The sequence below is a fragment of the Corvus moneduloides genome, chromosome Z, assembly GCF_009650955.1.
Source record: "Corvus moneduloides isolate bCorMon1 chromosome Z, bCorMon1.pri, whole genome shotgun sequence".
Taxonomy (NCBI): Eukaryota; Metazoa; Chordata; class Aves; order Passeriformes; family Corvidae; genus Corvus; species Corvus moneduloides.
The window spans coordinates 41,989,156-42,011,671 of NC_045511.1; the positions used below are offsets into that span (position 1 = coordinate 41,989,156).

General features: G+C 36.9%; 1 protein-coding gene across 12 annotated transcripts in view; it reads left to right on the forward strand.

The window, feature by feature from the left end:
* PRUNE2 (prune homolog 2 with BCH domain) overlaps nt 1–22,516 on the forward strand; it is a 137,498-nt gene that overhangs the window by 10,992 nt on the left and 103,990 nt on the right. For all 12 annotated transcript variants that reach the window (XR_004237387.1, XM_032095531.1, XM_032095527.1 and 9 more), the window contains exons 2-4: nt 15,891–15,995; nt 16,452–16,654; nt 17,913–18,076. Coding sequence is in view for 11 of the 12 variants with exons in the window: in XM_032095531.1 (XP_031951422.1) it covers nt 15,891–15,995; nt 16,452–16,654; nt 17,913–18,076 (472 nt within the window). In the remaining variant the exon portion in view is untranslated. The remainder of the gene's footprint in view (nt 1–15,890; nt 15,996–16,451; nt 16,655–17,912; nt 18,077–22,516) is intronic.

The window sequence follows — 22,516 nt, forward strand, 5'->3', positions numbered from 1 at the left end:
TCTTGTCTGCTTCTGCATTTTGCTGCACTGGAAAATAAGCAAAGATGCTAAACGAGATGTGAAATGACATTCTACATCTTTCTGGTTCTGCTTGTTTGCATGTGTCCTCCGTTGTTAACTGAGTGCTGAATTATTTACCTTTTAAACTAGTTAGAATTTGTTTGTTGTCGCATATTTCAGATTTTCAGACCCCAAATCAGTGCCACGTTATGATGTTGTGGCAAAAGCAACTTAGTTAGTTGCCCTATTAAGTAGTGATTAGAATTTAGTTGCTTTTCTTCCAACCAGATAATAATTACTGATACTGAATTAACAGCAGTTTGTAGGAGCAGAATTTACTTTTGGCTTCCATAAATCAGAAGGGGTTATCCATCTATATTTCGTGTAATTGTTGGAACCACAGTACAATATCAGAAACTGCAGCTGATATAGTAGTCTGACATGTTCTGTCCAATTTGAAAACTCAGAGGATGATTGAATTCCAGGCATTGTAAGGTGTGAGCATCTGCTTCAGATGCATGAACATCTCCATTACAGATCTCTTGCATTGTGAGAATGCGGGACTCACTTTAAAGTACAGGTTTGGATTTTAAGGTTTCCCAAGTGACTATGTAGATTCTTTAGGAAGAGATTGTATGTGTTAGCAAAAGGAAGAGGGAAGGGAACTGCAAACACTGAGTGTAGTTGTCTGACCTGGCATCTCAGCCTCAGCACTTTTCACTTAGTCCGTACTACTAAATTACCACTTCTGTGTAGTTGATTTGTTTATACACTCACATTCTCTGTCACTTGCACACACAGAGAGAAACACAAACCCTAGGAAGTCTGTTTCTCGAAATTATTGAGATAGGCAAGAAAATTCCTGATGTGATGGGAGTAGAGACCTTATTGAATAAGACTGGTCCAGTTGGAATCTTTTGTAAGTATTAGAAACACTGACCTCTTAGGTAAATTTCCACCTCTAAAGGAGGAAACTAGGCTTTCCTTATGCCCATATCGCAAGCTATAGCTTTTGCCTTTCTGAGAAACAGGGTTAAAGAAATAAAGTACTGTTAATGCTCTATTTTCACTTTGATGTGAAGGAAAAATTTGAGGGCAAGACTTCCAAGGAATATCTGAGGTCACTTGGTTTGCTCAGCTTGAGGGAAGAGAAGGCTGAGGTGAGACCCCGACAGGGCGGTGGCGGGGGAACTGCTGATCTCTCCTTGTGAGCAGCGATAGATCATAAGAAAATGGAAAGACCCTGTGTCAGGGGAAGTTCAGGCAGGACATTAGAAAAGATTCTTTGCTGAGAGAGAGGGGGTGGTCAGTCACTGGAACAGGCTTCTCAGGGAAGTGTTCACAGTGTCAAAGCCTCTCAGAATTCAAGGAGAGTCTGGGTGATGATCTTAGTCATCTGGTTTGGTGTTGAGTAGTCCTGCAAGAATCAGGGAGTTTGACTTGATGGTCCCATGAATACCTTCCAGCTTGCAATATTCAAGGATTTTATGATCCTGTGAAATATGAAGAGCTTTTAATTCTTCCTTTAAAACAAAAAGAAGTATGGTAAACAATTTTTTTCAAGCTTTTCTACAAAATCTAAAATAGGTCTGTTTTCTTTGTGGCCATAATTTGATATACTCTTGCATGTGTTTCCAAGCCTGGATATTAATAAGTGTGTAATGAACAGATACATTCAGAGCATCACAGATTCTTTAGAAAGCATTTCAAGTCTCAACTGGCTTGTCATTTTTAACAGGAAGGACAGGATAAGCTCCATCCCTCAGAGATCCCAGCAGAATACATAGCTGCAATAGACAGAACAGGTGACTGGGAGTCATTCAGACTGTACACAGTTATAACTGAAAGGCTATTTATCTTCACATTAAAAAGATGTAGCCCTCACAATAGTCTGTTGATCTGTGACAGTCCAGAGAAGCTCAGAAGTGGCCTGCTTCCCAATTCAGATACACCTTTTTTCTTTTTTTTTCAGAAGAGTAACCCTCCACAGCATTTGTTTTGAGGACTCCTTTACACACTGCTGAATGTTTAGAAAGTAACTCATTTTTGTGATAGTTTGTTGTGAATCAGTTTGGTATGTGGTAGGAGAGCATGTTATCTGCACTGAGAGTTAGAAACCACTTCTGTAATAAAAATAAACAGAAGTCTGTAGAAATAGGTAGCAGACAGGGCAAGGGAATTTTCTTGCCATTTCTGCGTCTTTACAGAAGTACTTGGGTACTTGCAAGCCCCATTCTATCCCTATTCGTTAACACCAAGTACTATTTTGAACAAGGGCATGATGTGACACATTTAAGTTACGAATAGATTGCTGGAGATTCTGGAACCTTATTTGGCATGATTGCTGAGTAAGACAGGGTCCAGGCCAGGGACTGAGTATGATACACTTACACAAAAAAATCCCCCAACAAACAAAAAACAACCAACCAAAGAAACCTCCAACCACAACAAAAAACTCCAGCAGAAATATCCCTATACACTTTTTCTCCCGCAAAACAAACCTCCATACCAACTAATAGATCTAAACCTACCAAAAGACAAAAGTGAAAGTAGAATGGTCGTATTTATTAAAAGCAGAAGTGTCCTATTTAATTTCTTATTCTGTTAAAAGTCTAAATAAACTCGCAAACTTAACTTGAATCATGGAAACTTATTTTCTCTACATTTACATTCTTTGTCTGCAATTTTTGGTTACTTTTGTTACAGAGTGTCCCAACTTTCCATAATTGCAAATGTTTCTGAGGGCATTTAATTAATATGAATCAACATGCATAAAGTTTAAAATAGCTCAGACCCACTGAGCTTCAGTAGCTAGGTCTTTTTCCTGGTTAGCTCTTACACAAACACCTGCATAAATTAGATCGTTGTACTGGGAGGCCAGAGAACAGTGTAAATCAAGGGAATCAAATGTCAGTTGAAAATAGGGTGTTTCCAGTCACACAGAGAGGAGTTTTCCTCTCTCTCTCATCTTTGGTGCCCATATCTTCCCCTGCTGAGTAATCCGTGGAAAAAAGATTTTTCTATTGTTTCTGAAGAAAGTCATGCTGAACCACAATGTTATTTCTATTTTTGACAGGGTGGCCTGTCGTGCAGCACCTAATACTTTTTCCCCTTTCCCTTTTTCCCCTTTCCCTTTTTCCCCTTTCCCTTTTTCCCCTTTCCCTTTTTCCCCTTTCCCTTTTTCCCCTTTCCCTTTTTCCCCTTTCCCTTTTTCCCCTTTCCCTTTTTGCCTTTCAGATGTTTATACTGAGACTCCATTAGTTTAATTTTTGGGTACTGTCACTCTCTTAGTATCACTTAGCCAAGATGGATGAAGGAATTACTTAGCACTGGTATCTGTCTTCTGTGTCCTACTATTTTCAAAGTATTCATATCTATTCAATACTATTCATACTGTTTCTGAAGTATTCATATATCCAAAGGCATCCAAAACTGATGGCAGTTTTTTTCTGAGGTGTTATATATTATTAAATATTCTTGTAATTTTGTAAATTAATTAATTAAATATTTTCTCCTGCATTCTCTGGAATGTTGTTTTTTATGCTGAAGCATTAAAAACCCAACATTTTATGCTGCAAAGAGAATTCCCTTATGAGGAGCAGTTAGGTGTAGATTTCATTTAACCGTGTTATGAACTTTCCTTGTGCTGTGCATTTTTAAATGGCATTTTGAGTTTCATCTTATTGTTAAGTACAGCTATAGTTTTGTATCACATTGACTTCACAGACTAACTGTCAGCGGAGTAAGAACTGCAGATTTTCTCGCTAATGTTATGTTAAGAATATTAGACAGCCCAAACGCTTCACAGTATACCCTTCATAACAAAACAGGTAATTTAAGTAATGTTTTTGTTAAAACATGGCTATATGTCGATATTTGTATATCTTACAGGCTTGTTTTAAGGAAAAAATTAAATACAATTTAAACTTCTAATTTTGATGCTAATCGTGATACTAACTACTATAATTGTTAACATATTGGTTCCCCAAATTAATGGACATCATTACAAGGTATTTGTAAGGCTGGGCTTTAAATCACAGGAGTGCAAAATTTATTTGATTTCAGCAGATTTTCATGGCTCTCCTCAGACAGGCATAGCAATCTATTTTTATTTTTGTAAGTAGATCTCATTCTCAATATTTGCTTCTCATACATTGCTGTGTGTAATAGATGTCTCAAATCATAAATCCTCTGTAGGTTCCTATAAATTTAAACAGCTTACTAATATCTTGTAGTAGAGTATCTCAAATATCTTTTAAGTCAGTATGTCTGTTTTAATGACATGACATGCTTTTTTTATTCTGGAGTGGTAATATATATGTTGGTGCTTATATGTATGTACTTCTACAGCTAGGGATTAAATGTTCAAATATGACTGCATATAATTATATTGCCATTATACCATGTCCTCTTTGGCCGATGCTAACAAAAATTATTGTTCTACTTAGCTGGTAAAAGAAATGAAAGAATTATGGTTTGTTTATTTTTCATAGACTTTCCTAATTCCATTAATGCTGAACAAATAGCCTTTCAACAGCAGTACAAGGCTAGTATATGCTTCCCATATAAGGGAAAGAAAGCTACATGTAGTTACTCCATTTGTTCTTTCAGTGCAAAATACTTATGTTATGCAAAATACTGTGTAATGGTCCTCTGATCTGCTGAGATGTATGCAATTAACTAAGCAGGAATAATAAGCTAAAAGAATATCAGACTGGGAGCAGAGAGTGACCTTACACTGCAAAGCTGTGAAATCATCACCAGTTTCTAATGTTACCACTGTTCCTCTTCTGACAAGTGTTTATCTGGATGCTTGTCAGTATTTCCAAGGGCAGTGAATCCCTTTAACACCTTAAACACCTTGAGGATACAGAGAAATTTTAGTTAATGCTTTGTAGCATTCTTATAACTAAAAATACAGGAATTGTCTTATTGGCACAAAATGCATGTCTGTGAGTTGGAGTAAGTTGTGTTGCTCATCAGTGAGGTGAGGTCGAATTACAGTTCTAGATGCCCTACCAGTGTCCTCAGAGTTTACCAGTAGGAAAATCTAGGCCTGGATGCTGTGAGCATATTTTGGCTTGTATATGTCCCTTTTATGGACATAAGGGTTTTTTTGTTTTTGTTTTTGTTTGTGAGTTTTTGGAGGGGGGGGTTGTGGGGTTTTTTTGGTGTGATTTTTGTTTTGTTTTGTTTTTGTTTGCTTATTTGTAGTTTTTTTGTTCGGGTATTTTTTGTTTTGTGTTGGCTTTTTGTTTGTGTTTTTTTGTACTTTTATGCCTTTTTTTTTTTCCTTTTTTTTTTTTTTTTTGTTGGTTGAGGATTTTTTCCCCCGCACTCCCAGAGACGTGAGACCTAGGAAGGATGTTGTACCTTGGATTTTTTTACATTCAGAATCAGAGTTTAAGCAAGTTTTGAGCTCTGTGTTTTAGTGGAAGTAAGGTAAGCCTGAGAAAAAGATTGTTCTTTGCTAGCATACTTACTTCTCCTTACCTTTGGACCGTTTCTTCTTAACCACAGTAGGCACAGAAATCCATGGAGATTGCTTTTCCCAACAGTATGCTCTTCAGTTTGAAACCAAGACCTGGACTGTTAAAGAGAATCTAGCAAGCCCCTCTGTGAGGGAGGGCACAGATATCACTGTTTTTCATAGATGAAAAATACATGAAAGTGTCTTCAGTACAAAACTAGGAGATACTGAAAGGTAAAAGTTGAACTATTCATGTAATTTATTTTGCTTGTTTTAACCATATTTTTCCATTTTCTTTTTAAAATATTTCTTGTCTTTTGAATTAGCTAGGGCAGCAGATTTGCCAGGGATGATGAATTACCCATTTTGGTGTTAAGTAAGAGGATTCAGCAAAAATCATTGAGGCTGATGTCTTAATCAGTCATTAATGTCTCTTCATATGTGAATTTGTCAATTTATATCTCCTGTTTCCTTCTCTGTAATAAAATCTGAAATAATACATTGTGAAAACCTTAATCAAAATTAATGAAACTGAGCCAAATCTTAAATTTAAAAAACCCCTTATAGTTGTGTTTGTTGCTGTTATATTATGTTAGTGCTTACCAGATTTTGTTAACTGAAATAATGTGATACCCTTAAAAAATAGTTTTAAAGCTTTATAATACAAACAGTGCTTTAGTTTACTTTGTAATTACACTTTAAATGGTTGTGTGTAATATTTTCCATACTTTTAAAGCAGAAGTTGATATGCTTACCATAAAGATAATTTCTAAAACTGTATACTCTCTAGTTCTGTGGTTCAACACTCTATAACATACCTTTTAGGAGATGAAATTGAACTACTGCTGTAGATAAGAGTTTGTGCAATCAATATCCTACTTACCATTAATGTAGTTTTCCCTCCATTCAAAGTGGGGATTTTTTGTAGTTAGTGACAATTGTCACTAACTATAATTCTATATGGGGAAGATCTGTTTATTGTATTGAGGTTCTTGACAGATCTTGTCTGTGCTGGAACATTACTTGATGACTGCAGAATTAACTTAATTCCTTTTTTTTTTCCCCTCTGTACCACTTGTTCTAGTACATTAAATTAAAAACATGGCTCAGTTACACATATATTCTATGTCGAGACAAAGTAATGTGAAGTGGAGATGTGTTTCAGAGGGAAAATAATCATCATCATAAATATTGTTTGCAGTATCATCATCTGTATGCCAGTTCAAGGTGTCATTGGCACAATACAAGAGTAATAAGACAGGAGTCTTACCCAAATATGTAACCTCAAGGTTCTTAATCTTTTTGGTAATCTTTTTAATGGGCACTGTGGTGCCTTGTGGGACCTTATCTACTGCAGTGCTGAACTCTTAAGTGGAAGAAGGAATGGGAAATGCAAGTTTGAGCATATTTCCTCCTATAGATCTTTCCCAAATTTCCTTGGCAATGAGGTAACCATGATTCTGCCTCCTGATAACTTTTTGCTTTAAAGTGATTGTTATTTCTTCCAGTTCTTTTATTATTTTTACATTGTCAATTGTGCTAGACAAGTACAAGGATTAGATTCACTATTTTCCCTGATGCACAGAATTTTAACAGAAAAACTTATAAGTCCCTGCTTAAACTTATTTTTCCCTGAAAAATCCTATATGCTTAGCAGTATTTTAAATGTTTTTCCTGAAACCCAAACATTCTGTTTCAGTTTCCTACCTTTTTCTCATTGATGTTAAAAGAGGAAGTTTTTCAGTAAATTAGGACTAGTGTTGCATTACTTCAAATAGGAATATTTGTGGATTTATTTTTTTTTTTTTCCTGCTCAGGAGGGTATTTTACCTGTTTTATCTAATGAGAAGGAAAACTAACATCAGCACAGCAAAAACTAATGTTTTAGATTACTGTTGTATATTGCCTTTCAGCATACTTTAATTAAAGTGACATTTGTTTGTCCTATAATATCACCATTCCCTAATCGATGTACTGAGCAAGCACCATGGTGACAAGATAAGTTGCTTTGTTTTGTTCCATATGTCTGTGTTCCAAATTTTCCATAGTTTTAATTGGTTCCCTGCAGAATAACATTTACAAGCATATGGTATGGAAAATGCTGACTGCATTTGTATCATATATTTTAGTATATTGGTGGCACTAGATCAGTAAGCCTTTAAATGTGATTATGAAGTTATTTAATGCAGTCAATAGTGTGCTTAAAACACAGCAAAAATCTGCAGTGAGCCAAATGGTATCAAGGAAATATGTTTAAATCTTTTCTTAATGCTTTAGGGATAGATGGGGAAGTCTGATTCAGACAAGGTTTTGGGTAATGTTTATGCTGAAACAAACTTTGTCGCCTGAAACCAATTCCGAAAGCTCTGTGGAGGCTACTTGCCATCACAAGAGGAACGTCCGTCAGAACTGCAGAGGCAATACATCTAGGCTTATTGACGTCCAGGATTATTGAAGAAATACACTGGTATTAGCTGATGAAATGGAATGCAGGCTCCACCCCTAAATCTCACACGTGTGGCTTTGAAGACATCAGTGGCACATTTTTGCATGATTCTGCTCTGGAAAAAGATGGCCGGTGCAAAAGGAACGGAGGATGAGTGACTGAGAAGACCTCAGTCACCTCAGCGCATGTGGAGGTCTTAGTTCAATAGTATTGACATAGGTTATGCCTCTTTGGTTATGCTGAAGGAGAGGTGTGTCATGGTAGAGAACATCTGAACTGAATTTTTTGCTAAGGCAAATTGACCAAAGTAGTTTCAGACTGCTCCAAGAAGTACTCAGTGGGTCACTGTATTAATGATCTCTTTGGATTTCATGAGCAGTCTAGATACCTGGACACAGGCCAAATAATCAGAGAAAGAGGATCACTTCATACATGGATATTTCTGATGTATGTATTACATCTTTGCATATGTGTCCAAGAGGTAACATATTGTCTCTGTCCCTAGCCTGAACCCCGATGTACTTACCAAGTAAACTATGTCTAAATTTCTATTGCTGTAGTGTCATCTATGTGAAAATAAGTATTAGGTATTAAAGCAAGATAATTTTATTAGTGAGTAGCCCTACACTGAAATCACATGCATGTTAAAAGTAATGCAGGAATGTCATTATGCATTTTCTCTTTCTCATTTGCAATATGTCTATAGCTCTGACATTAGTATTATAGTGGGGACAATTCAGAGATCTAAATACTATAGACATAACTAATTACTGTATGAGTAGAAAGACCGTATTCTCATAATGAAGCATATGTTTCTATTCTCATAACATTACAAATAAAAAAAACCAGATTTTTTTTTAAAGCCAGGTTTTATTCTGAGTGCACTGTCATTTTACTAACAAGCACAGTATTACAGTTTTTATTCTGTGCTCAGCTTATACATCAAATCAGCCAAATATCTATCATTCAGGAGGACAACAGGAGTAAATCATATTACAACAATACAATTCCCTCATGGAAAAAGAAGCTGCCAATGATAATAAAGGAGTTTTTGTGGAATGGTGTATGGAGAGGCAGAGCAGAGCACTACTGGCTGCTACAAAGGAGTAGGTTTCTGATTTTCAGTGTGGAATAAGAAAGAGCAACTTGAAATAATCCTGAAGTTAAAAAACCAAAACAAAACAAAAGTGAAAACAAAAACTGGCATCTTTTCAGCATCATTCTCACCAGAGAATGGGTAAAAAACCAAAGACATTTTAGAATTATAGTATGATAATAAGCTGTTGAACAAGAAAGGTAAAAGTTGATGTGACTTTTGCCTGATCATCTCTTTGAGGTATGATTTTCTTGCTCACTAATGATATTTCCACTGGGTTGTTGGCTTACTTCAGGCTATGGTTTCATTTTCAGCTTGGTGCCCATCACCTAAGGGTTACACTGACTTAAGAAACATGAAACTTAAATCCAAAGGCCTCTGTAACGTGCAGTGTTCAAGTGCCTTCTGACTCTTGGTCAATTTATTCTCGATTGCAAAGTTGCTTTCTTCATTTTAAAGAAGCAGCTAAACTTCTTAAACTCCAAGGTCAGATGTTGAGTCTGTGAGAGGCAGGTAAATTAACTGCATTATTTGAGTTGCATTCCCTTACCTTCACCAAAACAAACCCACCTGTTTTTATCCAATACACTTTCTCTTTGCTCTGTATAATTTATTCAGCCTCTGCGGTGTATGACGTACGGGTTTATTGCCGCCAGTCACCTCCTGATGCACCACAGAGCTGATACAATTAATATGACAGGGGCACTCTGCTCCTCTGGCAAATACACTCCTTACTTTTAAGTCATTTGTGTCTAGTATCTCAAAGAACAGTTTGGTCCTATAATAAGCCAAACAGCTCTTAAAGCAGATAAATACAATCAAGCCCTGTAAACTAGATTGGCATCCCAGTCTCACTTCTGCATGTTAAGTGGCAAGTGGGGAGGAGGAGAGAAGAGGAATTACATAGCTCGAGGTGGAAATTCTAAGATTTAGACATTTTAGACACTAAAGATGACCTGGAATAGGAATATAACTTGTTCTTTTGCAAAGTTGAATTTCTGTATGCTGTATATTCAGTTATTAGGTGAGAGCACTAATCCTGTGCAAGACAGGTTAATTTGAACAACAAATGAGTTAATGCTGCACAAGTGAAAGAGAGAGACTTTAATTTTTATTTTAATAACTTCTATCATAGAGAATCCTATTGACAGACTGTTGAAGTACTGCTGAGTCAAGCTTAAATAATCATTGGGCTGGGAACATTTTCCTTTTTCAGCCATAGTAGACCATATCCTGTTTTGTCTTTGCAGGAAGAGTAATGTGATACTGTTACTGAGCCTAAGGCCATTAAAATAAGTATTTGCTTTATCATTTTGTTTATCTTACATAATACAAATTTAGGTTTCTTTAATTCTCTAAGAGGAAGCATATTTAATGTCTGTCTGACTTAATGCACTTTTTACCTTGATATAGCAGCAAAGATGGGATCCAAACACATGGTGTCAAAGTCAGACTTCCAAAACGTATGTGAATGTGGGCATATATATGTACCCCATGCACGATTCAGTTTGAAAGCCACTTACTATTGAGTATTTGGAATGCATGCACTCCATGATCAAGTGGAAATGCTGTCTCAAATGTTGATTCAGCAAAAATTTGGAGAAGCAGGAGAGTGTGAACATGTAAAGCTTATAAAACATGGTGAAAAATCAATGCCAAACCAATTGATGGAATAAATCTAATTTTAAAAGGAGCTAACAAGATTTTGATTGATGTTCTCAATTCTGTAGTGCTTCTTTTTTATATTTAAATGGAATTTATGCATTATTTGATTACTCCAGCTATTCTTTTTCAAATGAAAACTTGATGTAGAAATCATTGTTCATTTCTGGATTTTTGCAATGTGAATAAATGTGTGTAATAAGCTAGAGAGAAGGTATTTCAAAAACAGGCAGAGCAGACTTGCCTACAGTTACAGGCTATAACATTAGCTAAAAGTGAAAAGAGAGTAAATGTTTGCTGTTCCTAAGAATTATTTCTTGAACAGTGTTAAGTTTGTCTGCCTGCAGAATTCCAAATCAGAGCCTGTTGGTAATGCAGAAATACTGAACTGCATTCTCATCAGCAATAGCTGACCGTGCCATTTTTTGATTAGAAATGGCTGGAAAAGAGAGTTCCTGTCCTGTGGAAATTCCAGGAACAATCTAAAGATAAGACTTCTTGCCTGGCTGGCTTGTCAGATAGTTAACCTGCCTCATTTCCATTATTAATTTTGAAGGAACTTCATCATTCTGTGAAATGTTGTGAATTTGGGAAGCAACATTTTGAAATAAAACCCCTTCTATCAAGAGCTTGAGTCTTACATATAGCTTCTAAAATACTAATTTCAGAAGAGCAGACATAATCATAAGGCTGTTTTCAACCTGCTGTGCAAAGTGCACTCACCATCAGAGTGCGAGTACGATTGGATAAATTACGGGTACAAGCTCTATATGTATGACAACTAAGGTGTGAAGACCTTCTCCTAGCCTTTGTTATAGACTAGTCATAGCTTTTTCTTATCATATCTTATTCAAGGAAAAGTATCAGGTAACATTTTATGCCTATCTAGCCATTTCTGAGGACAGTGTTGAGTTTTTGATCCTTCCACTTTTGTTTGTGTTATTTGTAGGGCCTTGTCTCCCACACAAAATCAGATGGTGTGGAATTAGAAAATCCTCCTTTTGTTTTATATTTGTTCTGCTAACGGTATTGATCTTTTCTGTAAAGGGGGTTTTTTTTCAGATTTGTAAGTAGAGCAAAACTATACAACAGATATTCAATAGGTAATGATTAAAGTATGTCACACTTAAAATTTTTGCAATTACACCTGTGTTCCTTAGGGAAGAATCATTATGTAACCAGGTATTTGACAGCTAGTACTTTAGATTACTATGTGTCATTTACTGTACATGATAAATGGGATACTATAGGGGCAGAGAAATACTATAATTTTTTTTTAATGTCCTCAAAAATGGGAGAAAACAGGGATTATCTCTTATATCTGTTTTTAGAATAAGAGAATATCTGTTTTTTTCCAGGCCAGTATAAAGCTTTCTTGTGAAAAAACTTACTAAGTATTTAAGTAACTTGAACTTTGCATGAAATATCAAATTGACTTTGCTTTGGCTTAAAGCCATTTCTTTGACAACAGAGATGTATAATCATGTTACAAGCCCTCAGGCCACTGGAAGCATAATACTGTCTGATACTATAAGGCAGATGCAAGTTGCACTCCAAAATGACTACTCAATTCTACCTCTGGTTTGGAGGTAGAATTCCACACCTACTAAGTAGGTACAAAAATCCTCTCTCGTGTGATTTGATGACTTTAAATATGGAATGACAGATTTTTTATTATCTTGGCCTTTATTTAGAATAGTTAGGATTTTCTCCTGTGCACCTCTGGGGAAGCTGTGTCTGTGAAGCTTGTACCCCCTGGCTGGTGCTTCAGCCACAAGGCTGGAAAAGCTTTCAGTGTTGTATCTGACACTGTATATTGCTATGTGATTCCTTAGCTTCTTCCTTTTTAATATGCTTCTGTTGAGCCATGTTGCTTCTTCAAAGAATTGCTGTGCTTGACAAGTGCTGTCCCATTCCATGCAGTAAAATACAGTGATTTCATTACAGTTTAAGGACAGAACTAGTGATATTTGAGGCAAAAAGGAAGCAGTGGCTCAGAAAGCAAGGCTGTGTGTGGCTACTGGGTGTGCATTTGTGCTCTGTGTTTGTGTGGGGTGAACGTGTATGAAGGAACGGGAAAAGTTTTTTTGCCTTGATACAGTGAGCATTTTGTAGGCATTCCTGTTTATACTAGGATGAGTCTTCATTATTTCTTATCTTGCAAGATCACTTCATCTTCTCCATTAACAGAGGGAAAAAAAAAGTAGAGATAATGTAATTTTTGACTGGAATATTTTAGTTTGATCAATCACTGTAGTTACTTGTCCTAGGCAAAATTTTTACAAACCTGATTGCCAGTATTGGAGTATGTTTGAATGTATCAGCTGTTTGATGCAGGTAGCAACCAATAAATGATATTTTTACTGCAGTTGCGTAAAGGTGCAGTTGTCATACTAATGCTTTTGTGTGTTAATAGATAACAAAACCGAACAGATATGAGTGTTTCTTCGTAGTAAATATCTGAGACTCAGATCTCTTAGTAGATTGCAGAAGTAGCCTAATGTTTATAAATGTCTTTCCTGAGCACAGTAAGTGAATGTTAATCTATGCAGGTCTGATCTAAATTGAGTTATCCTGAGTGATGCCATCTGAAAATGACACATAATTTCTTTAATTCATTTTATCCCAGGCATCCAGTGTTTGTGCATTTTACAGTTTACCTTGAATCTAGCCAAACAAAAACTCATCAGCATGAAGAGAAATCACTGGTTTCCTATGTAGTTTAATTTAAGAGTTCTAGCTTCATCATTAACCTCCTAAATTTTTTAATTCTTAGAGATACTGACAGTTCATGTTTCCACTCAGGTTTAGCTGTGATAACTGCAGGAGGTAATCACATTTTAGTGCTATTGTAGCTTAAGCCTTACTGGGCTTATGCATCTTTGTCTTCTGGATTGTGGGCTTCTCTGCCTGGATTTTTGCTTGGAAACACCTGTGAGAGGAAACCTTACTTCCCTCTTACTTCCCTGTGCCTGCTTCTCCTGAAGATAGCTGATTAGCATGCAGCAGACCAAGCAGACTTGTATCTGAGATGGTGAAAGAGGAAGCAGTCCTGTAAGATAAGCAGTATGCTTGGATGGCGTACTTCAGGGTTGCATTTATGGACAGTATATATGGAGAGTATTTGGAGGGTTATTTTTACTAAATAACAGATGGTAAAAAGCCATTCATTCTGCTACACGCGGTGAAATGAAATATTGGTGAAATCATGTATCTTGGATCTGCAAGAGGGGAAGGAGAAGAGAAAAAAATTCTGCTCAGTGAAAAGCAGGAAAGGTGGGGGGAAAAGTATTGCTGATCACCGTCTCTGTCACAGAGGGACCTTGACAGGCTTGAGAGATGGGCCTGGGCAAACCTCATGAACCACAAGAACAAGTGCAAGGTGCTGCACCTGGGACAGGGCAATGCCGAGCACAAACACAGGCTGGGTGGAGAGGGACTGAGAGCAGCCCTGAGGAGAAAGACTTGTGGGTGTTTGTGGAAAAAAGCTCAGTATGACTTGGCAATGTGTGCTCACAGCCCAGAAAGCCAACTGTGTCCTGGGCTGCATCCAAAGCAGCGTGGGCAGCAGGGCCAGGGAGGGGATTCTGCCCCTCTGCTCTGCTCTGGTGAGACCCCACCTGGAACACTGCATCCAGCTCCAGGGTCCTCAAAATAAGAAGGACATGGACCTGTTGGAGTCCGGAGGAGATCCATTAAGTCGATCACAGGGCTGGAGCAGCTCTTACAAAGACAGGCTCAGAGAGTTGGGAATGTTCAGCCTGGACAAGGCTGCAGGAAGACCTTAGAGCGGCATTCTACTACCTAAAGGGGCCCTACAAGAAACCTGGAAAGGGACTTTTGATGAGGACATGTAGTGATAGGACAAGGGGGAGTGGCCTTAAACTGGAAAAGGGCAGGTTTAGATTAGATACTGTGAAGAAATTATTTACAGAGTGGGTACTAAAAGAAGGATGAGCTCATGAGCTTTATTTTCATTCTTTATGGTGTCAAATCAATCAGAAATGCATGCTGCAGAAGAACATATTACAGAAATCATATTGAAAAGAGGTACATGGAGGCAGTTTGTTGCTCATGAAGACTTAGAGCATAAATGAACATATGTGTTCCAGTCATTGTATTGTTCAGAAAGCTGTCTGTCTTTCCTGATATATGGGGAATGGAGAATGTGTCCTGGATTTGTTACCCAAACGTATTTTGATGGCTGTGTTCCATTACGGGAAAGAGAACCTAAGTTTATTCCTTATATCCAGGTAGAACTAAGACTGGACATAGAGAAAAAAGATTACCTTAAAAAAAATTGCACATTTATCATTATTAAGGGTAATGTAATAATTATATGCTTCTGTTGAAAGACTAAGATTTGATATCCAGAATTCCAATTAAAAATAGCAAGAAGTACATCAGCCTGTACACTCCAACAACAAAAATGTTTACTTGTATGTATTTGTTTATGAAACGTCTCTTAGCATCAGTCACATATGTTCCAACAATTAAGAAGCATTCAAAGAAAAGAAACTGTAATGTTTCTGTGCAGCTAGCTTGACAGCAATGATGTGCACAAGAAAAAACTTCATCTTATATTCTGTGTGTGCAGTTACGAAGAAGGTAGACCCTTCCCTTCAATACATTGCTTTCACACAGTAGGTTTGCCTTGTCTTTTCCTCTTGCTTGGAAGGCTCCAAATTTTATTAAGTGAGAAAAATTCAAAGCTCATAGTACTTCATCTGTGTTCAGCTTCTGAAGATTCAGGGTGAAAGGCAGTTACTTTGTCTATTTACTGATTTCAGCTGAGTAAAGAAAAGATTGTAAAACTAAAATGAAAATTTGCTGCATATTATTTGCTGTGTATTTTGCTTTGTGTATTTTGGACTGTTTTTCTAAATGGATTTGTGAGGTGTTTTTAAAAGTTTTTTCCACATGTACATGAAGCTGCTCCTTATCTGTTACTTTGCTGTGAAAAGGGCTTCTGTCCGGTTCAGACCTCATTGGAATCTAAACTACTGTCTCTCGTGAAATTTAGTTTTTGGCTTTCTTGGGGGCTATGAAGCCAAGGCATGTTTGATCCCACAGGATGTCCATTCCTTCAGCCAGTGGTGAAAAATGCTACGACTGAGAACAAAGCCTGATACTTACCTTGTCTCTTGAAATGTCGTGGTGATTTGACTTTTTCTCATAATTTCCACTCATGGCAATTGTCTTCTCATGTGTTACAGAACAGGAGCAAACGCCTGGAAAAAGTCCATGTTGTTCTTGGGAATAAACCCTGTGATTTGGATTCACTTATTTCTACCCTGGCCTATGCCTACTTCCTAGAAAAGGTAATGGTAAAATTGGAAAGAGTGGTCTTAATTCACTTGTTCCAGGTTGTTACAGACATCTTATTGTTAAATCAATTACTCTAAAAACATTTTTTCTGGACAATGATTTTGTTATTATCAGAGTTGAGTATTTAGAAGATAAATAATCTACATTTCTTTCCATACAAAAATGAATGAGTGGTTATTAGATGGCTTATTGAATAGCAGGAAAAAATTACTCCTGTGCTTCATTCCTTAATCCTTTTTCTCTTCTGGTTTCCCAGGTACTCTGTAGGAGGCAAACAGAGACAGATGAACAAAAAAAAAAGCACAATTTAAATTTTTTTTAGTTAAGGGGAGAAAACCCCAAACACAAAATTCAGGCTGTTTCTAACTGCTCACTCTGCTGAAATACCTTCCTGATGAAAAACAGGGCCAATTTTATGCAATTCTGACAGATGCACACCTATGTTACAGGTCAGTCCTCCTGATGTTCTTTGCTTACCTGTGTTGAACATACCAAGAAGAGACTTCAGCTACTTCACTGAGACAAGATTTATTTTGGAAGAGCTGAATATCCCAGAGTCATTCCATATCTTCCGAGATGAAATCAATTTGCATCAGCTGAATGCTGAAGGGAAATTGTCTTTAACACTTGTAAACAGCAACATGCTGACAAGGTATTGCGTTTTTTGTACAGTAAGATGGCTTATTGAGTGAGTTTGAGCTGTTGCAAAAATTATGGTTTTTCTGTATTAATATTCATATTGCTATGTTAACACAGACCTAAAACAAAGAAGCTAAGATATATTTTATCTTGCATTATGTTCAGTAAATGTAACAGGGTGAACAGTCATCTTTGCATCACTTTTAATGGAACTTCCACTTTTAAGAACCTTGTATTTTCACACAGATTAGGTAATTTAATTGAGTCAAATAGTCTGGAAGTTTCCTGTGGCCAGTAGATAAGAGATCAGAGTTTTTTTCCTGCTTCTTAGCTTTCCTTTAAAAGTCTTATATTGATTTGCAGGTGCCCAGACACTTGCATATGTGCTGATAAGATGGCTGATGGATTATTGTGGTCCTTACCAACTACAGCCTTTCAGAAGGCTCAGAGTTGCTCTCTGTAAGACCACAGTCCATATGCCCATTTTTAGGAGGGACTGTTTACAAGACCCTTGTGAATCTTTTATGGAGAGCCTCTTTGTAATGGTCTACCTGTCTTGCCCAGAGTGGAGGATGCTGTTTGCTTCCTGCTCTCCTTAGAACTTCATTTAAGACAAGTAGCATCCTATGGCCCCATCGTACTCTGAGAAGTTTATGGATTAGACTAAAAGCAGGGAAAATCTGAAGAGAGGTATGTGTGAATCTCACAGCTGTTGATGTGTTAACTGCTGTCAGCTCAGTGCATCATTCACTCCTCAGTAAAAATTATCTGTAAGATCTGCTTTTTGTTTATTACTCTCACTTCCTGTGTTTCTTCCTTCTAAAGAATTACAGTAGGTATTTCATTATTAAAATTAGTTTGGCTTGGTCACTGCTATTGCAAACAGAAACATAAAGTATCTAAATGCAAGAAAAAATTTTTTTTGTAATGTTTCAGAATATTCAGTTGGGAAAATCCTAAATCTCCTCTATATAAAGAGGGCTATTTTCAGCACATGTAGAAATATTTTTTTCAAATTATTAGTTTTTTATAGATTTTTGATGAGGAAAATGTTGTACTTGGTGATATATCAAGCAGTAAAAGAACTCTGAGCACTTAATTTAAAAAATCACAGGCCTAGGACCTCTGTGATGTCCTTTGGCTTTATAGCAGGCTTCAGATAGCTATAACAATGCTGTTGTAGTCCAGAATTTTTTAAAAAATGTTGCACTTTTTGCTGGGCTGTCTAAGCAGCTATAAAGATAAATATATGTATAACTTTTACTTGATAGTGAGGATAAAAGTTTGGAATCAGCTGTTGTCAAAGTCATCAATCCAGATGAGCAATGTGACAGGAGCCTGGAGTTACAAGCGTGTTCTTCCTCTTTAGTCGTAAAAGAGATTCTTCAAAAGGCGCCAGAGTTAATCACTCAGCAACTGGCTTATCTCCTCAGAGGTGAGAGATTACTCTTTATATTAAATACTGAAAGGTTTAATGGAGTGTTTCTGAATTTGCTCATGCAGAAAGAGTGTGATCCATTCTTTGGTTAACAATCCCTTTAAAGACCACAGGAAGCTTCATAAAAGAAGCAGGGAGTAAAGAGTTTGTTAAAGAGTAACATTATATTGAATATTAAAAATGTGCATTTAAAAATAGGCATGAGAGGTCTTTGCTGTATCACTAGACAAGAATATTAAATGAAGCTGTCGACATACCAGCTGGGTAGCTGGAAAAGCTGTGCAGTTCGTTGATTCCAGGGGCATTGTGGACAACAATATGGATTGGAATCTAATATTTACAAGTTAAAGCTTCTCCCTCCCAATGGTGGTACTTTTTTATAGAACCATGTTTTAATGGCGTGATGCAAAACTTCTGCTGTTTAAAAACAGTGTTACCAAATCTTCGTTATGCTCTCCTTTTCTTTTGTATTGTATGCCCAGCAGAGTACAAAGAGGGGGTGGGCTTCAACAATCAGAAGTATCTTCTTCTCTGTCTTGGAAGTTCATCGTTTGTATTCATTTTCTTGGTTTATTTGCTGCAGCAGAACTTTCCAATTGGAAATAAAACTGGTGTTGAAAAGAACAGTCTCTACTTTTAAGTTACTTCCGAATTTTAATAATGTTCAATGAATTTTATTGGTTTTCAGTTTTAATTATGTGAAACTGTTAAATGTCCTTTTAAGAAATTAATGTGGGTATGTTTAATGAGGATTATGAAAACTTGTCTACATTTAGACTTCAGAAGCAACTAGAATCTTGGCTTATCATTGTACTCATCACTGTGATAACTAATAAACATGTTATAAGAAATCACAAAAGTTATTTTTTTCTAAAATATTCCACAGAATAAGCATTAACAGTAACGCAGCATTTGGCTTGCCCTTATGGTATCTTTCCATGCTAACAAGCTTTAGTTAACCTGCTATGAAACTTGCTGTTGTCTGCAGGGACGGCAAGATGAACGACGCAGAATTTGAGTCCAGGATAGAATGGGATGGAATCATTTAATTAATTACATGCTCATTTATATAGCCTTGTTCACAAGAGATTTATAACATTATTGGGTTCTTGACCATCCACCTCCCAGAGTGATTGGCTGAATGCTATGACACCCATTTCAAAATATTTTTCCCAGTGTGGCAAACAAGGCTGTGCATAACAAGTTTGCACTTGTGAGATAAAGTCTTGGTTTACAAAACCCTCTACACTGTTTTCAGCTAGCTTGTGTGAGAAAGGAGACTTTCACAAGCGGCTGTAAAAATGGGAAAATAAATCTGCCAGCTCTTTTAGCATCTACATGAAATGTTTTTGTAAGCTCCAAATTTCGGTTGAGTATCTTTCCAGGAATCTAAGCAAATGACCAAGCATAGTAATTGGTTTTGGATACAATACAAAAAAAAGATTTTTGGGGAATATCAGGATACTTGTTTGTTGGCCGAGAGTCAGGAGGGAGAGGTCTGAATAATGTTCAAGAACATGTTCAAGTACTGTATGTGGATGTGTCAGCATGTTTTGTGCCTCTAATCTGCATCCAAATTAAAATAAAGTGCTTTTATTAGTGTTTGCATTCGAGATAGCACTTCCAGTTTTCGGGAATATAGTAGCTAATTTTAATTTTTTTTTTATCAATGAGTAATTACATTTTGATTATTATGTTCGGTAGTGCATAGTGGATAAAAAGTCCCTGCATACCTTCTTTTGCATGGTTTGAGAAGCAACTGGCAAAGCCTAGGGAACAAAACACAGCTGCACCTGAGACTTGATGCTTTGCTACTCCCAGAAATGCAGCTCATATGGATAAAAGGTGCAGCAATGCAGCAAGTCCTCTTGATCTCTTAAAACAGAAAAAGTTACTGGTACCTATGAATCTTTCATTAGAAATTTAGAAAAGTCAGTGAACCCGTCACTGGTCTTGATGAGATTAATTAAAAAAAAAAAATTAGAGGTCATAGATAGTGATGTATGTAAATGGCAGATCAAACTACAACAGTCTGAAAATAAAAGATAAAATACAGCCTGCCAGATCTAGCTTTTGGGTTTCTTTGCATATATTGTGGTCTTTTATCATGAGGTATAGCTTCTTAAATTCATCTTACCATAGCACCGGAAACAAAGGGACCATGTATCATGGTCTGGAAGGAGCGGTGGCTGTTTTATTCTCACAACTGATGAATGTGGAGGCTCGCAGGTTGTCGCCTCTCTCTAGGGGCACTTCACAGGCACAGAAGCTGCGAAAAGGCACTCCTGTGTTTTTCACATTTTGTTACGTTACTTCCAATGTAAATCTGTATATGATTAGTATGTCTGAATTTCAGGTGAAGTTCAGGACAGAAGGACAAAGTAGAAGTCACGAGTGTTAAGAATTAGGATTTTATTTGCATAAAAATGGTGAGAGAGGCTGTTGTCTGAGTCTCAGAGCTGGGAAGGCCTCTTTCATTTTCTGGCATTCCAGTGAGTATTTTGATACGAGACTTGTAAGATAATATAAAATCTCGTGTTTGAGTAATTATCATGTAGTGACCTGGACAGTTTCATTTTTTGTCTGTTTTTGAAACTTCTTTTTTTCTTAGAATCTGTTAGCAATTTTAAAATCTTAATAAAAAGGCAGACATTTATAACCTGCCACATTTCAACTTTGAGCAAACTTTACCCGCTTGTCTATGTTTAAAAAAAAAAGTCAAGAGAAAAGGTGTTTCTTGTGAAACTGAGCATTATTGATTTAGGCATTTTTATATTTAAAGATTTTTTTTTTTTTTAGGTGAATGCTTTTCTGGTATCTTTGTCTCCGTACCAGATGTGATATAAGCTAATTCTATCCTTGGGCTTTTGATTAGAGCCTGCTTGGAGAGTCAGTGTTGTACAGCCATATTTGCCTGAAGTTAGAGCTTGTGCTGTCTCTGGATTTGTGCCAGAAGCAAACAGTTATAGAACCTGCCAGAGTCCTGGGCCTGTATTATTTTATTTCCCAAGAGATCTTTATAAGGGGACTGTTGCCAAACTCAAGATCCATTAAACTGCTGAATCATTACATTCTCTGTTGCAGCCAGCTGGCAAGGATGTTATTCCAAGTACTCACTGTCAGGTATCTTGGGTCAATGCACTCTCAAAAATGCCTCCTTATGTTTATTTGTATAAGGCCTTGAAGGATGCCACAAGGTGCAAACTGCAACATGTAAATATAGACAGATTTCCAGCAAGAGCATCAGCAGTTTTTTTAATGTGAATCTGCTTTTGCTAGTGATGAGCTGCGTAGTTGAGGACTTTTCATGGTCTGTTGGGGCAGTCTGACTTTCAGTAGAGAAGATTAGTTTGTTATTCTAGCCACCCAGACAAATGTTAAGAAATGCCCTTTTAAGGACTTTGGGAATTACGCCAGGATTTTTTTGTTCTGTCTTGTGCATTGGTCAGATGATTCACATGTTCCTGCACTGATGCATCCTTAATATATATGCTAGGAAGAAAGGATCATTTTGACCTGCACCAAACACTGCACTTACTTGGACTGACACTTTTTAAAATATATGGAAGCAGTTTTTTTGGAGGTCATGCTCCTCTTCTCCCTAATTACATTTTATCGCAGCTTCATCAAATTTCCTGTTAATTATAATAAAGATTGCTTACTTGGATATGTTTACAATTTTGGTTTGTGGTTTTTTGAGGGTTGTGGGGGGTGTGTGTGTGAGGAGTGTTGAAGTATACTTTCCATGAGGAACTGTTGGTTTTCCCCCTTTTCCCTGCCCTTTATTTTTCCAGGTTATGGAACAAAACCTTGACAGGAGAAATGCCTGTATTTTCAGTGTACTTTCTCTCAGCCATAAACTTAAAATTCAGGAGATGCTTGTGCTGTTCTTAATGTTTTCCCAAAACGACTTCTGCCTTCATTAGATCATGTTTAATATTAATGCACAGCAATTGCTTTTGGCAAAACTAATGCTTCACTTCCAAACTGCTTTGCAAAAAAAGAATAAAATGCACATTTTTTAAGAGCCTTAGCCGATTTTCCAGTGACCTCTTCTTCAGAAAAAAAAAAAATGTGGTAAAGTGTGATGTACACAAGAAATAATATTGAATCTTGTATTGCGTATTATATATTTTTTTCTCTGCTTGTAAGCAGACAGAGCAGCCACCATTATGCTTTCAGAAACCCTGGGGGAGTTGTACCAGCACTCAGTAAAATCTGCAGGAGATTTCTGAGACCATGTATTGCTTTTACAGCAGGTATTTATGAGACGACACATGACTAAATGGACTAATGATCTTTGGTCAAGCAAAATTACCTTAAGTGAACTCTTTTTCTAAACTACATGGTATCTTAACCCTCATAGGAATACTGAGGATGCCTGGGAGAGATGAGGTGTGGCTTTCTTTCCTGCTGATGAGGACAGAATTGAAGAAT